This window comes from Haliotis rufescens, unplaced genomic scaffold (assembly GCF_023055435.1).
Source record: "Haliotis rufescens isolate VD_foot unplaced genomic scaffold, xgHalRufe1.0.p SCAF_9, whole genome shotgun sequence".
Lineage (NCBI taxonomy): Eukaryota > Metazoa > Mollusca > Gastropoda > Lepetellida > Haliotidae > Haliotis > Haliotis rufescens.
The window spans coordinates 15,139,093-15,153,844 of NW_025964383.1; the positions used below are offsets into that span (position 1 = coordinate 15,139,093).

General features: G+C 42.3%; 1 protein-coding gene across 1 annotated transcript in view; it reads right to left on the reverse strand.

The window, feature by feature from the left end:
• The window catches only part of LOC125371720 (glycerophosphodiester phosphodiesterase domain-containing protein 5-like), a 51,312-nt gene extending 37,237 nt beyond the window's left edge, over window positions 1-14,075 (reverse strand). The window contains exon 1 of the mRNA XM_048391117.1: window positions 13,977-14,075. Coding sequence (XP_048247074.1) covers window positions 13,977-14,021 — 45 coding nt within the window. The 5' untranslated portion in view covers window positions 14,022-14,075. The remainder of the gene's footprint in view (window positions 1-13,976) is intronic.
• Window positions 14,076-14,752: the final 677 nt, after the last annotated feature.

A 14,752-nucleotide genomic window follows, 5' to 3' on the forward strand; every position in this document is an offset into this window, starting at 1 on the left:
CATTCTGATTGGTTTGTCGTATTTTCGCACATAACATTCATCGATAGGGGGACGAGTCTTCTTGCAGGTTATAGAAAGGGGTGAGCGGTGACGAATGCTACCGTTTATGACTCCAATAAACCAAATATTGAGGACCAGTAAAATATTCTGTAGAAAAGGGTCGGCTTATGTATGGGTTAATCTTTCATCAAATTCTTTTTCTCTTTGTAAAAAAACATTGTATCGTTTCAGGTGAAGGAACAACACCATAACAAACTTTGTCAATGAAAATGTGGAATTTGCGATTAAACATCACTGGTCATGATGATTTACCATTAAGATTGTATTTCTTGTTATGCTAGGCATTGTTTTATATGCGGGGATAAAGATTACTGTGTGTATTGTCTCGTAAACTAAGCTAGAAATAGCAATCAGCTGTATATATACACAAATGTTCTCCCAATCTACCGGTGATTACGTTACTACCTCGGTTTATCTATGAGATCGAATCAACTATGGTTATATATATGGTACTGAAGCACTCCCTCATCCCAATGATGTGTGAATGTGCACACCTCCTGTGAATACTGCTGCAGCTCAAGCCAGTAGGGCTGGCAAAAAGATTGATAATCAGAATTATCGTCGATGTGAAGAAATATTAACAATTATCAATATGAGTGAGGGAGTATGGTTTTACGCCGCTTTTAGCAATATTCCAGCAATATCACGACGGACGACACCAGAAATGGGCTTCACAGATTGTACCCATGTCGGGAATCTAACACGGGTCTTCGGAGTAACACGGGTCTTCGGAGAGGCAAGTGAACGCTTTAACCACTAGGCTACCCAACCGCCCCTATCATCAATATGAAAATTGTGTCATCGATAATATCTTTTCACACTATTGTTATGAAAAAAAAGTTTTAACTACTGAAGCAGACTTGTTTTTGTCCATTGCCGAAGACAGGAAGCAGCTGAGTTTGTTATATCTCAAATGTCCACAAAGTAATCCATGCATGAATGTGTCGCCACTAACCAGAGACGTGAAAAATGTTGTTTTGTCTCTGAACTTTTTGCATATTTGCTCCAAGTTACTTAACGATTTTCAATCTCTGAGGTTTATATCAATAGCCAGCCATACCGGCTGGCCTGTCTGTCAGCGAGCTGGCATGGTGCAGTAAGCGACAGTCGGACAAGAGGCCTGCAGTTCATAATCAGGCCTACCAATGAAATCCAGCAGAGAGCCACCAAACTACGGAATACGTACTTTAATCATTACGATGCACAATAGTCCTGCACCATGACTGAGGAATATATTTATTTTATGAAAAAAAAAAAAAAAATCTAGAAACATATACAAAAGTAAGTCCAGCCAGCTCTAGCTAGCTCACATATCAGCATAGGGAAAATTATTTTTTTTATTTTTAGATTCGAGAAGGGTATTGTGTAATATGAGATTTCATAGACCAAATGTGAGTCTAGCCTACAGGGGATGTACAGCAATCTTCAGACAAGAGTCTTGATCCCATGGGACTGTGACTGGGGCTTACTTCACACAATCACAGATACCCATCTCTGCAGGGAGGGCACACTTCCTGTGAAAAGGGAAGTAGAACTTTGTTGCAAGTAGTTGAACAACAACCTGCCACTCTACTGAAACGACTTCCATTGAGAACTGCAGTCAGAAATGGACAGCTGATTACGAGTTTTCCAACAGTATATAATACAGACAAAGTGAAGTACAGAACGCCTGTTGCCTGACAGATCCTGGTTATTTGAGGACGAGACCCTGGAACAACCACTGTTTCAAACCCATTTGTGACCACCACGCACCATCTGGTTTATGTACGCAGGCTACAACACATGGTTTGTTTGTTTGTTGTTTAACATCACACTCAGCAACATTTCAGCTATATGGCAGTTGTCTGTCAATAATCGAGTCTGCACCTGACAATCCAGTGATTGATGTCATGAGCATCAATCTACGCAAATGGGATACGATGACATGCATCAACCAAGTCAGCCAGCCAAACCACTAAATCCCAATTCCTGAAGACCTATTCTACGCCAGATCTTCCCGGGTCGCAACATGTGGAACACATCCAATTTTTGTTTGCTTGGGGCAGAACACTTACCAAACTGGCCTGGAGAAATCACACTGATATTTCCCCATTCATGTTAATCACCAGACATGTTATTGATGGTGGTACTGCTGTGTAGAGGTGACCTGCACTTCACTGATAACAGGACAAATATAGAGGATGAGGCCTCAACAGTTTGGTTAACATCATTGCACTGAATGCAGTGTTATCACACCTGTCTAAAATACCACTGAATTTAAGGAAATAAGAACAAAATAATCGATTTTCCCAATTTCTCTTCCAGAGACCCTTAATCTCGAATCCTAGATAAATCCCTGGATATTGTGAGCCACAATCTATGACATGAGAGTCGGAGGACCAGCAAGTCACCAAACCGCACCACCCAATCCACAACATGAGAGTTGGAGGACCAGCAAGTCACCAACCTGACCACCCGATCCACAACATGAGAGTCGGAGGACCAGCAAGTCACCAACCTGACCACCCAATCCACAACATGAGAGTCGAAGGACCAGCAAGTCACCAAACCTCACCACCCAATCCACGACATGAGAGTCGGAGGACCAGCAAGTCACCAACCTAACCAACCAATCCACAGCATGAGAGTCGGAGGACCAGCAAGTCACCAACCTAACCAACCAATCCACAGCATGAGAGTCGGAGGACAGCAAGTCACCAACCTAACCACCCAATCCACAACATGAGAGTCGGAGGACCAGCAAGTCACCAACCTGTAACTTATAAACCACAGCACTCTACTGGGTGCCCAACAAACACCTTGAGAAGCTGTAACTAACCACAGCACTCTACTGGGTGCCCAACAAACACCTTGAGAAGCTGTAACTAACCACACCACTCTACTGGGTGCCCAACAAACACCTTGAGAAGCTGTAACTAACCACACCACTCTACTGGGTGCCCAACAAACACCTTGAGAAGCTGTAACTAACCACAGCACTCTCCTGGGTGCCCAACAAACACCTTGAGAAGCTGTAACTAACCACACCACTCTACTGGGTGCCCAACAAACACCTTGAGAAGCTGTAACTAACCACAGCACTCTCCTGGGTGCCCAACAAACACCTTGAGAAGCTGTAACTAACCACAGCACTCTACTGGATGCCCAACAAACACCTTGAGAAGCTGTAACTAACCACACCACTCTACTGGGTGCCCAACAAACACCTTGAGAAGCTGTAACTAACCACACCACTCTACTGGGTGCCCAACAAACACCTTGAGAGGCTGTAACTAACCACACCACTCTACTGGGTGCCCAACAAACACCTTGAGAAGCTGTAACTAACCACACCACTCTACTGGGTGACCTTACAAACCCACTGAGGTGTGGAGTAGGAAATTGGGTCAGTAGGAACACTCTCTCCTGCCTCTTGAACACACACTGACACAAGTCTCCTGGCCGACCTAAACTTAACCTGCTGGAGTAAGACTCAAGACACAGCGGAGATGAGGCCCAGGCCTGGAAGTGCACGCCAGGGAGTTTCCTCCCATCAAAGGCCAGCAATCACCTCCAGCTGCCGACTCACTCACACATCTGCCCAATCCTCAGTGAAGTAATTAAACATTTAAGTGTGTTATTTTCAACGTGTTAAGTCATATGTGATGAAAAGGGAACAAGTCATATTTTTCTCATTTCTTTGTCGAAAACTGCCTAGGTGTTGTTTTTATCTGTGAAGTCCATTTCCCCTGGCGACTTGGTCTCGCAATCTTATCCTGCGTTACACGTGTCTCAACTCAGGCATGGATGTCGACATGCTATACACTTCACAACTACCCATCAAAACTAATGACTTTACAACATCATCTTCTTGACAGCTTTTTCACTTTTGAAACAAAATACGAAACAAACATGATAAACAATTACATTTTTTCAAAAGTAAATTGAGGAAATATACCATTTTATTCAATATTCAAATGAAAAAAAAAATGTAAACATTTAAATCAAGTTCTAAGAAATGAACAGCTTGACAACACCAAGCATGCTTGACATTGACTGGGAACTGCTGGCAAGCATGGAGGCGCCTCCCCCAAGCTGTTCACATCTCATTCCACACCACCTAGTTATAACATGTTATTCAATGTTCAAATGAAAAAAAAAATGTAAACATTTAAATCAAGTTCTAAACAAGGGCAAAAGTGAGCGACCCCCGACCCACCTAGTGTGTCAGTAGTTTCAAATTAAATAATGGATAGGGTTAGGGTTTGAAAAATTCATAAAAAAATGGAACATTAATATAAACAATTTTTTTCTTTTGACTGCACCCCTCCATATGACACAGATTATATGTACTAAGTTCGAAATGAATCCACTGAATAGTTTAAAAGAAATCGCACGGATAACATTTTCGGACGGACGGAAGGATGGAACCTTGGTATAACTATATATTGACATTGACTGGGAACTGCTGCCAAGCATGGAGGCGCCTCCCCCAAGCTGTTCACATCTCATTCCACACCACCTAGTTATAAACTCCTGAGGAATGCTTCCTACAGATATAGACAAGTTTTATACATAACCTCTTATCACATCTCTTACTCTCTTTACGCTAAAAGCTTTTAAGTTGTGCGACAAGTAAAAAGTTCATTTTTAACATTTCTGTGAGATTCCAGATACTGTGGTCATCCTATTATGATTAGTTCTCAATATGCAGTCTCTCAAAATGTATTGTTTTGATAGAAAGAAGCAACTACATGTAAATTGAAATGGAGCCCCTGTATCACGTGACTTTCGGAACCTGTGGAATATCCAGACTTGCTTGAGTTTGGGTCACAGTATTACAGAAAGGCCTGGGTGGAAGGGAAGATGATATGGTTCAGACAATGTGAGACAGACTAAGTGAGTGAGTGAGTGAGTTGGGTTTAACGCCGCTGTTAACAGTATTCCAGTTATATTGCGGCATGTCAGCTTAATCGGGGAGGAAAGCCTGAAGTGATACAGGTTTCAGACGTTTACCACTTCGTGAAACCCATGAACATGGGTATGGTGCTGACAAACCTAGAAACAGAATCAGGGTGAACAGGGATTTGAACCCACAATCATAGGTTTCTGGCGTGCCCAAGGGACGCAACTCTGCACAGCGAATCGCGGCACCTTAGACGACTGGGCCCACCGTGCCCCCAGACAGACTAAGAGTCCAGCAAAAAGGAAACAAAACAACATATAAAGGGTATGAGTCTCAGATCAGAATATGTACCCAGCAACCTTCTGCTTGTCGTTAGAGGTGAATTAACAGTATCGGTTTATTGCACGTGGCAACGTACCTAGATGACGTGGACCGTTCTTTTATCAAACAATAACTTGCAGCATTTGACATTAAGGGGGGTGCCAGGGTCCTTTAGGTCATATTTTAATGTCGTTTGAATGTTTGGACCTCCTTCATGTTTAACATTAGGGTTATGACAAGGACCCTTGACTTATTTCTGACTGGTTTGTCTTGCCTTGATTTATCATTTACAGGCTGCCATGGTGTAGCTCCTGTGTTGTTGATATGGCATACAACAACATCTAGGAAGATTTGACGAGACCAGAACGTTGATACACATACTCCAGATCGGTTACTGCAACCCCTGACCCGTGAAGATCTGGGGTAGAAGAGGTCCACAAAAGGTGACTATGTTTGTCTTAAGAGGCGACTAATGGAATCGGGTGGTCAGGCTCTCTGACTTGGTTGATGGATATCATGGTATCCAAATTGCGTAGGTCGATGATTATGATGCCAATCACTGGATTGTCTGGTCCAGACTCGATTATTTACGGACCGCCATCACATAGCTGGAATATTGCTGAGTGCGGCGTTAAACAACAAACAAACAATTTGGAGCCAGCATTTTGCCAGTGGTCCCTTGGACTTATCTGAGCCCCCGGACATTCCACTCCAATCTCCCCTGCATCAACAGGTGGTCAGTGTATGGCGGCCCACTCACCCCACTGATGCCCCATGTCAGAATCTTATCTCCCTCCAACATGTGGGATGGTTTTTTTCCAGGTTGTAGTGATTATGACCCTTGACATACATAAACATACTTTAAACGCCACTCTTTGACTGGTCGGGCAGCCATCACTGATCTTTCTTTTATCTGGCTGTTCCCGAGGGCGAGATTTATCCTCCATTAAACAAAGCCCCTGCTTCTAATCAGCCGTGTGTGTTCTGTGTCTCACCAAGAAATAATGGCAGCTGTCCAGAAGTAAAATGTTATCATATTTTTTATGTGTGTAGAGATAAGGGTACATTAGGATACCATATATTTGCAAAAAGAGGCCCTCTCAACAGGAGTTACCTTCACTGTTAATTTCAGAGATTTAACTATCTCATTGACACTGTGTATTGAGGTGTATTTTGTCACAAGTGCTACTTTAGACGATCATTTGGCTATGAAATCTGAAACTACACAGTACCCTTCTTGACTTCTTGAAATAAAAAAAATAATTTACCCTAGGCTGATTTCTGTGGAACAGAGCTAGCTAGAGCTGGCTAGACTTGCTTTTGCATAGATTTCTATATTGTTTTTGTTTTTTCATAAAATAAATATATTCCACAGTCATGGTGCAGGACTAGTAGGACTGGGACGAGTCCAAATTTACTACCCGGGTACCCACCTCCCTATTACCAGACCCTACCCAGGTACCCGCTGTAGGTCTCAAGAGATAGGTAAACCATGTCCTATTGGGAATAGATTGAGTGTACTCCTGTCAAAATAAATTTAGATACACGTATAAACCGATCTGGTCATGCATTCACTGACGTTGACTGATGTTTTATCATTATGCATACATATAAAGTCAGAAGGAATGTGTGCAAAGTCAGAAAGAAATGTAAACATTTATCCCTTAAAATGTAACCATAGAGTTCTAGATAATTTTTGCCATTAAACAATATTATCGCGTGACTAACCACGGGTCCGGGTAGTCCTGTGGGTACCCGGGTCCTACTCAGTACCCACCTGACCCGGGTACCCGAGTTACCAGTCCCAGCCCTAAGGACTGGTGCTACTTATATACAAACAGTGCTCAAATCAAATTGTGTTTGCCAGCCAAGTCAAATGTGTTTGTTATTGTGTTGCAATATGTTTACACTTAGAGTTAGACTAAACCAGACCCTCTGAAATGAGAACATTTTACGATTTCTGTTCAAATTGTCTACTGATATAAAGAAATCTTGACTGGCCAATGTACTAATTTGGGAATTTCAGATCTGGTTGTGTTTTAGGGTCTGTATGGCATATCTGATCACCCACATTACTTATCATTAAACCCATGGGGATACCGGTAAAAACATACATCCCCATGCTACAGCGTATCCTTGTTGTAAGAGACGACTAAATGGATCGGGTGGCAAGGCATCCGATGAGGGAGTTACACGTGTAAGATGAAGTCTGAAGAACCTGATACTGCTGCCAGGAGAGTGGATGTATGTCTGACTTGGTTGATTGCATGTCATCATATCCCAATTGCATGGATCGATGCTCATGATGTCAACCACTGGATTGTATGGCCAGGCTCAAATATTTACAATTATGTACTGGCCGATATATATAGGGTGTGCATCCCTGCTCCCCCCCCTCAGGATCCTCATATATATCTACTATGTATCTTCTACGCAATCAGGAACTTCCTGCCACATCAATGTCAGAGCTGTCATCAGTACACATCCCGGTTATCAATGATGTCAGAGGGTGCCATGTGTTGTGCTTAATGTGTGGCAGAGTCAACCTTGAACTGAAGAGTCTATAGGGACTGTTCATGTGATCTTTTAGCATAGGCCTATTCCTGGTGATTAACACCAGGTACGTGTTATTGCCTTGAGAGTTAATATTCACCCTAACCGCTGAGTTAGCAGACAGTGGTGTTTGAATCCAACTTGTGGGTTGTCGCCAAATAGCCAGAGCCAAGCAACAAACGTTTCACTGCTGTGAGAGAATCTTGTTTTAGGTCATAGTCAACAACATTTTGTTTGTTTTGTTTGTTGTTTAAAACTCCAGCTAATATTCCAGCTAAACAGCACAGACATGTCACTTTTACTGATGAGTATAAAAAGAAAGAGTGAGTGAGTTGGGTTTAACACTGCTTTTAACAGTATTCCAGTATTATCACGTCCAGTCAGCTTAATGTGGGAGGAAATCTCTAAGTGATGCAGGTCTGAGACGTTTACCACTTGGGTGAAACCCACAAGCACGGGTATGGGCTGACAAACCTAGAAACATAATCGGGGTGAACAGGGATTTGAACCCATAATCATAGGTTTCTGGCGTGCCCAAGGGATGCAACTCTGCACAGCAAATTGCGGCGCCTTAGACGACTGGACCACCCGTGCCCCCATAAAAAGAAAGAAAAAAGATACCTTGCACTGAAGAGTCTTATCCAAATTTTGGTGTGGTAAGAAAAATTAGAAAAAGGAACTTGTGAGTCAGTGGTGACGACTGTGAGGCATGTATGACATTGAGTGGCCTATCCCAGGGAGTTAACACTGATGAATAATATATACAGTCCCATATCCAGCCTCTTGCATTTGGTGAAACTTTGGCAGTGTCAAGTAATTACTTTGAAATTCTGTTTTCAATTTGTAACAACATCAATCATGGCTTGCAGTGAGAGATTTATGAAGCGGCACCCAATTAGCATTCCACACCACTCTTCACCTTGCTGTGGGCTCCCTGAGCCAGCCATGGTCATTTGTCAGTGTAACTAAACATTATAGAGAGTAAAGCTCTCTGGTGCTAGCTAGGCTCGTCTTGACAAGGAGCAGGCCAGGCACAGAACACAGCAAGAACAATACAAAAACCTGGATAAGATCAATGTGTGTTTGTTTGTTGTTAAACGCCACACTCAGCAATATTCCAGATATATAAGGCTGGTCTGTAGATAATTGAGTCTGTACCAGACAATACAGTGATTGACATCATGAACATCAATCCACACAAGTGGGATACAACGACATGCATCAACCAAGACAGCAAGCCTGATCATCCGATCCTGTAAGTCGCCTCTTACGACGCCCTTTACAGCTGAAGGCCTATTCTACCCCTGATCTTCGTGAGTGAGTGAGTGAGTCACACATGGCTTTCTGCCAATTTAAGCAATATTCCTGTTATATCATGGCATGGGACACAAGAAGTGGGCTTTATACAGATTAGGGGAATCAAACTCAGGTATTCGGTGGGATATTAGCAAACACTTTCACCACTCAGCTACACCACCACCAAAACCTAAGTGTGAACCATGGAGACACTGGGTGAGTAATATTCAATCAATTATTCAGCACTGCAGGGAACACAAGATCAGGGTTTCATTGTATCCATGTGGAGAATCAAACCCAGCATGGTTATGGTAATAATAAAGAAAAAATTAAAAGTGACAAAAACTAATGAAAGTGTGACAGATGGAGTGACTGATGAGGGATGTAGACTATGTAGGTAAAGTAAGAACTAATATTTTTTGCTTTGTGTGTGATCATACTTATAACAAATCATGATCCACCGATGCATCCATGTATCATCCTACTACTGCTGCGTTGTGTCCATTCATGGATCTGACAGTGACTCCAGAATGTTGAAAGTGCAAGGTTCGAAAAATCCACACTCGTAGTGGCAACATGTGCAGGGCGAGAAAGAATTGAAGAAACGCTCATCCTACCGGGGCGAGTACATATATTTCAATTATGTCTAATCGCTTCAATACAATATGCAAGATAATGTCGAACCTAAAATATGTTTTCATCCCTTGCACGATCTAAGTAATAACAACCTCATACATGTTGCTAATATCATAAATAGACGATTTACTTGGCAACTGTCTATTACAGAACACATCCCCGAGGCAAGGAAGTTTACTGACATTAAAAGTCTAGTTTCCACCCTTGCCGAACTAGGCTGGAATTCCGGTGTTACATTTTGACTGGGCTAACAAGTGTATGCATAGTCCAATCCAAATCGCATAACAAACTAGACAACAGGTCATCTACAGGTATTTTGCAAATCTTTTTATAATTTTAATCTAGGTACTGACACATGATTTTATAGTCCTTGCCTTGAGAAGATCATCAGGTTACAGAAGTAAACAGGAAGTGGTTTGTGCAGCATGTATCGAAACTAGTTTTTAAACATGTTAAAAGAGATAATTAACAAAAAGTGTTTTTGTTGTGAGCGACTCGTTACTGACACTCAAATGTCAAAGCGATAGTGAACAGCTGTCATGATTGATTTTCTGGCATACGGAAGATATTAAATGGAGATGGTGGGGTTAACAAAAAAAACATGATTTCCCTAACAAAGAGCTCAAGAAAAGGAAAATGTCTCAAAAACAGTATGATAATTAAAAAACCAAAAAAAACCTGCAAGACGCAGGGTTGAGCGAGTTTGAATTGGCGGAGATGAACGTAGATGGCAGATTTTGCACTGTCTTCCGTAAATAAAAACTGAGAACATAAGACTTGATGAAATTGAGTGAGTGAGTATGGTTTTACTCCTCTTTAAGCAATATTCGAGCAATATCACAGCAGGGGACACCAGAAATGGGCTTCACACATTGTACCCATGTTGGGAATCGAACCCGGGTCTTCGGCATGGCGAGCGAACGCTTTAACCACTAGGCTACCTGACCGCCCCTTATGAAATTTAACAGGGCAAGTGAAAATATTGCTGGACAAGTACAAAATATTATCTTCTTGCCCTGCAGGACAAGTTGGGTTTGAGAAATGTTTTGAGCCCTCAAGTGAATTAATGTGCCCTGAAGTGAATTAATGTCCCCTGACAATACCTCCTGAGCTGCCATCATGATATGTCTCTGTACACATAAATCTACACTCATGTCGGAGGTAGAGAGGAGATGATATCACCTGTATCTACATCCCCCCACAGCAGACACTGTGAGGAGCTTACAATGTGTGACACCAGCCAGGATGAAGATGTTGAGATGGGAATGGGAGACAGCGTTTCCCTTGTATCCTACACTCCCTACACTGATGCCTTGCACCTTGACACACACACTGTGTGGGTGACAGCTATTTTTGTATAGGACTGACCCCACTGTGCACTTGTATTACACCTACCCCTTCCTCCCGATATAGCCCACATAATGATGTGACATAATACACCACTCCCATGTCAGAATTGCTTATTGGGCTATTATCATATATACATGTGTGCATAGTATACTGTCACTGTTTATTATAATCCAGGGCTCCATTTAAGGAACTTGATTTCACTTGACATTAAAACTCAGCTGCACCAGACAAAACCAGGTGGCACCCTGGTTCCGTACATGTATCAAAGTTGAAACATGGGCTGGCCTGCTGCCAGTGTCAAATAAATTAATTGCCACTTCACAGCACTCAGTGAAGTCTGAAGCAAAACAAATATATTTTGAACCAGTTTCTTTTCAGGAGACCTAGCAATTATTTTTTGTAATCTGAAGCAAAATTACTTTCTTCAAGTATCTTCTGGAACAAATTATTTTGAAAAAAACAAAACAATCCAAGGCCCCAAGAACTGATAAGAAATGGTGGCTTCTGACCCCACATCTCACACTCCTAATAAATCTCTAAAAGTAGGAATAAGGCTAAGGACAGCTCGATGTCATCCTTAATCTAGAAAATAACCACACAACCTGGATAATTAAAAGGTTCTCTCTTTCATGAGTTCAGTGTGGTTATATAATGACAACATCCATGGTTACTCCAGACACATCCCTCAATCCCAGCAGCTTCACATGGTGGTCTCTGCCCCTGACTGCTAACTGCACTGACAGAAGGTCACACAGAGCACACAGGGGATGCGGGAGATGGATGGCAGTCAAAGGGGATATACGACAGGTTATACCATGGCTAAAATATTATATACAGTCAGTGACTTGGGTTCAACCCTGCTTTGAACCATCTTCCCGAGGCAAGGGAGTTAACTGATAACAAAAGTCCAGTTTCCACTCTTGCCGAAATTGGCTGCAATTTGCTAGTAATATCTTGGCTCGACTAACGAGTCTATGCATAGTCGAATCAAAATCTCGTAACGAAATCAACACCCGGTTCGTAAACTTCCGTGTGATTTAGGTCCATTGCAGGATTTGCAAAGCATGTGTACCGTCAACTCGGAGTTGACAGATATTTTCCAAACCTTTTCATGTTTTTAATCAAGGTGCTCAAATAATTGGATGCACTTTGGGAGGTTAAAGACTTGTTTTATTACGATCTAGATCTGGATTATCGATCAGATCATTCTGACTGGGTGCCGCCATTTTGTTTCAAGCAAATGCAAGTAATATGATAGGTGGAATGTGATTTGTCAAAAGGAGGGATATAGAAGTGACATAACTTGTAATAGCCACTGGTGGCGCTACAATCGAGCCACGAAACTGCAACCTAGTTCGGCAAAGGTGGAAATTGGACTTTTATAGTCAGTCAACACCCTGCCTCGGGAAGATGGCTTTGAACAGTATGTACGTTCCATCACGACACGGTGTGGGAGGAAACAGAGGTCTTTGGTATTTACTACCTTGATCACCGATAGAAATTGGCACTAGTCCTGTAGTCCTTACCAAACTGCCCAATAGTAAAGGTATCCTAAGGACTAGTAGAAATTGGCCCATTTTAAGGGTTTTGCTATATGTTATCATTATAAGGACTAGTGGACAAAAGCTGTTGTTTCTAACCCTGCTTGATGAAACACCAGGCGATGGGGTATTTTGATGACAAACCATGAACCATAATCAGGGTTTATTTCTGAGATTCAAACCCGGATAATTAGAACTCTGGCACACCTACGTGATGCCCCTGACATACAGCAAATTGCAGCTTACTGGGCGACCAGTCCCCACATCTCAGATATATTTTACACTGGCCTGAATAATACTTGGTAGACCCTGGTTTAGATAACAATATTGTGTCTATTTCCGAGACACAAAGTTTACTATTTCGGCTATGTGATAAGCTTTGCTAGAATCAGAATTAGAGTGAGTGAGTGAGTGAGTATCGTTTTGTTCCGCTTTTAGCAATATTCCAGCAATATCACGCGGGGGACACCAGAAATGGGCTTCACACATTGTACCCATGTCGGGAATCGAACCCGGGTCATCTGCATGACGGCGAACGCTTTAACCACTAGACTACCGACCGCCCTTCAGAATTAGAGAATGTTGCTCATCTGCACTAATCTGCCAAAAATGATGAAGAGGACATTGTTAGTTTTGTGTTTACTTTATAAGGTTTTATTGTGCTGTAATGTTTTCAACGCTGAACCATTGTTTACAGATGACAGATATGAAGGAAGACATACAAGATTATTTACGCTATGCGCTGAAGAATTACCACCACATGGTACTGGGGAGGCAGCTGCAGCCAACACTGATGGTAATATTTATTTCCCCGATCTCATCCAGATACAGGTGTTTCAAATTTTGATTAATCGCCTTGGCAACATTATTGCGATATAATCTATCTTGGTCTGTCTTTAGGTATATGGATTTCAGAATACTTGTACCATCACAAATCAGGGGTAATGAGGACGTTACAACAATTGGAGCCCCACACAACCATCATCAATCAGTGTCAAACCCTCAACTACAGTAAAGTCCTGTAAACCCATCTGACATTCTACAGTGGAATCAGTCTAAACAGGACTCATGCATGTTTTGTGATAGTTTATTCCTATGTAGACAGAGGCCTCATGAGATAGATAAATAAAAAAATAAAAAAATAAAAAATAAATAAATAAATAAATAAATAAATAAATAAATAAATAAATAAATAAATAAATAAATCAATCATTTATCTTAGGGTTAGTAAATTTGGGCCATAAATGTGGTCCAGAATTGACATAAATCCAGATTAATCAGAGTCTAGTTTTAACAGATTGTTGTGAAATCGACTGATAGTTCATCAAACTCACCATCTTGAGCAAATATTTTCCAAAATCTTTCACTTTAGTCCACATTGTGCCAGGTTATGTTTACAGTATGACTGTTCCTGTAGGTCCACAGTTGTGTCAGGAACAGGGTGACAGCTAGCCTGGATGTCGGGATGTAGGGACTGGTCATTGAGACTGACCTGCATCTGACCTCACAGATGACCCAATCAGTAAGAACCAATGAGTGCTTCAGGAAGTCTTACACATGTAGCACTTGGAACTCAGTCCAGCATCAGTTTCAAGTCTATCACCCCCCCACCCCACCCCTCCCGAAGGAAGTCCTACAAATGTTGCACTTGGCACTCAGTCCAGCATCAGTTTCACAACTTTCAACCCCCCCTCCCCCATCAGTTTCACAACTATCGACATCCCCCCTCCCCCCATCAGTTTCACAACTATCATCACAGACCTATATACAAGTCCATGCTATCACACGCCACCCCCCCCCCCCACACACACACACACACCCTCCTCCCACAAAGGAAGCCCCCAGCATGAGTTTCATGACAGTCACCTCCCCCTCCCTCACAACACACACACACACACACACCCTCCTCCCACAAAAGAAGCCCCCAGCATGAGTTTCATGACAGTCACCTCCCCCACAACACACACACACACACACACACACACACACTCCTCCCACAAAAGAAGCCCCCAGCATGAGTTTCATGACAGTCACCTCCCCCTCCCTCACAACACACACACACACACACACACACACACACACTCCTCCCACAAAAGAAGCCCCCAGCATG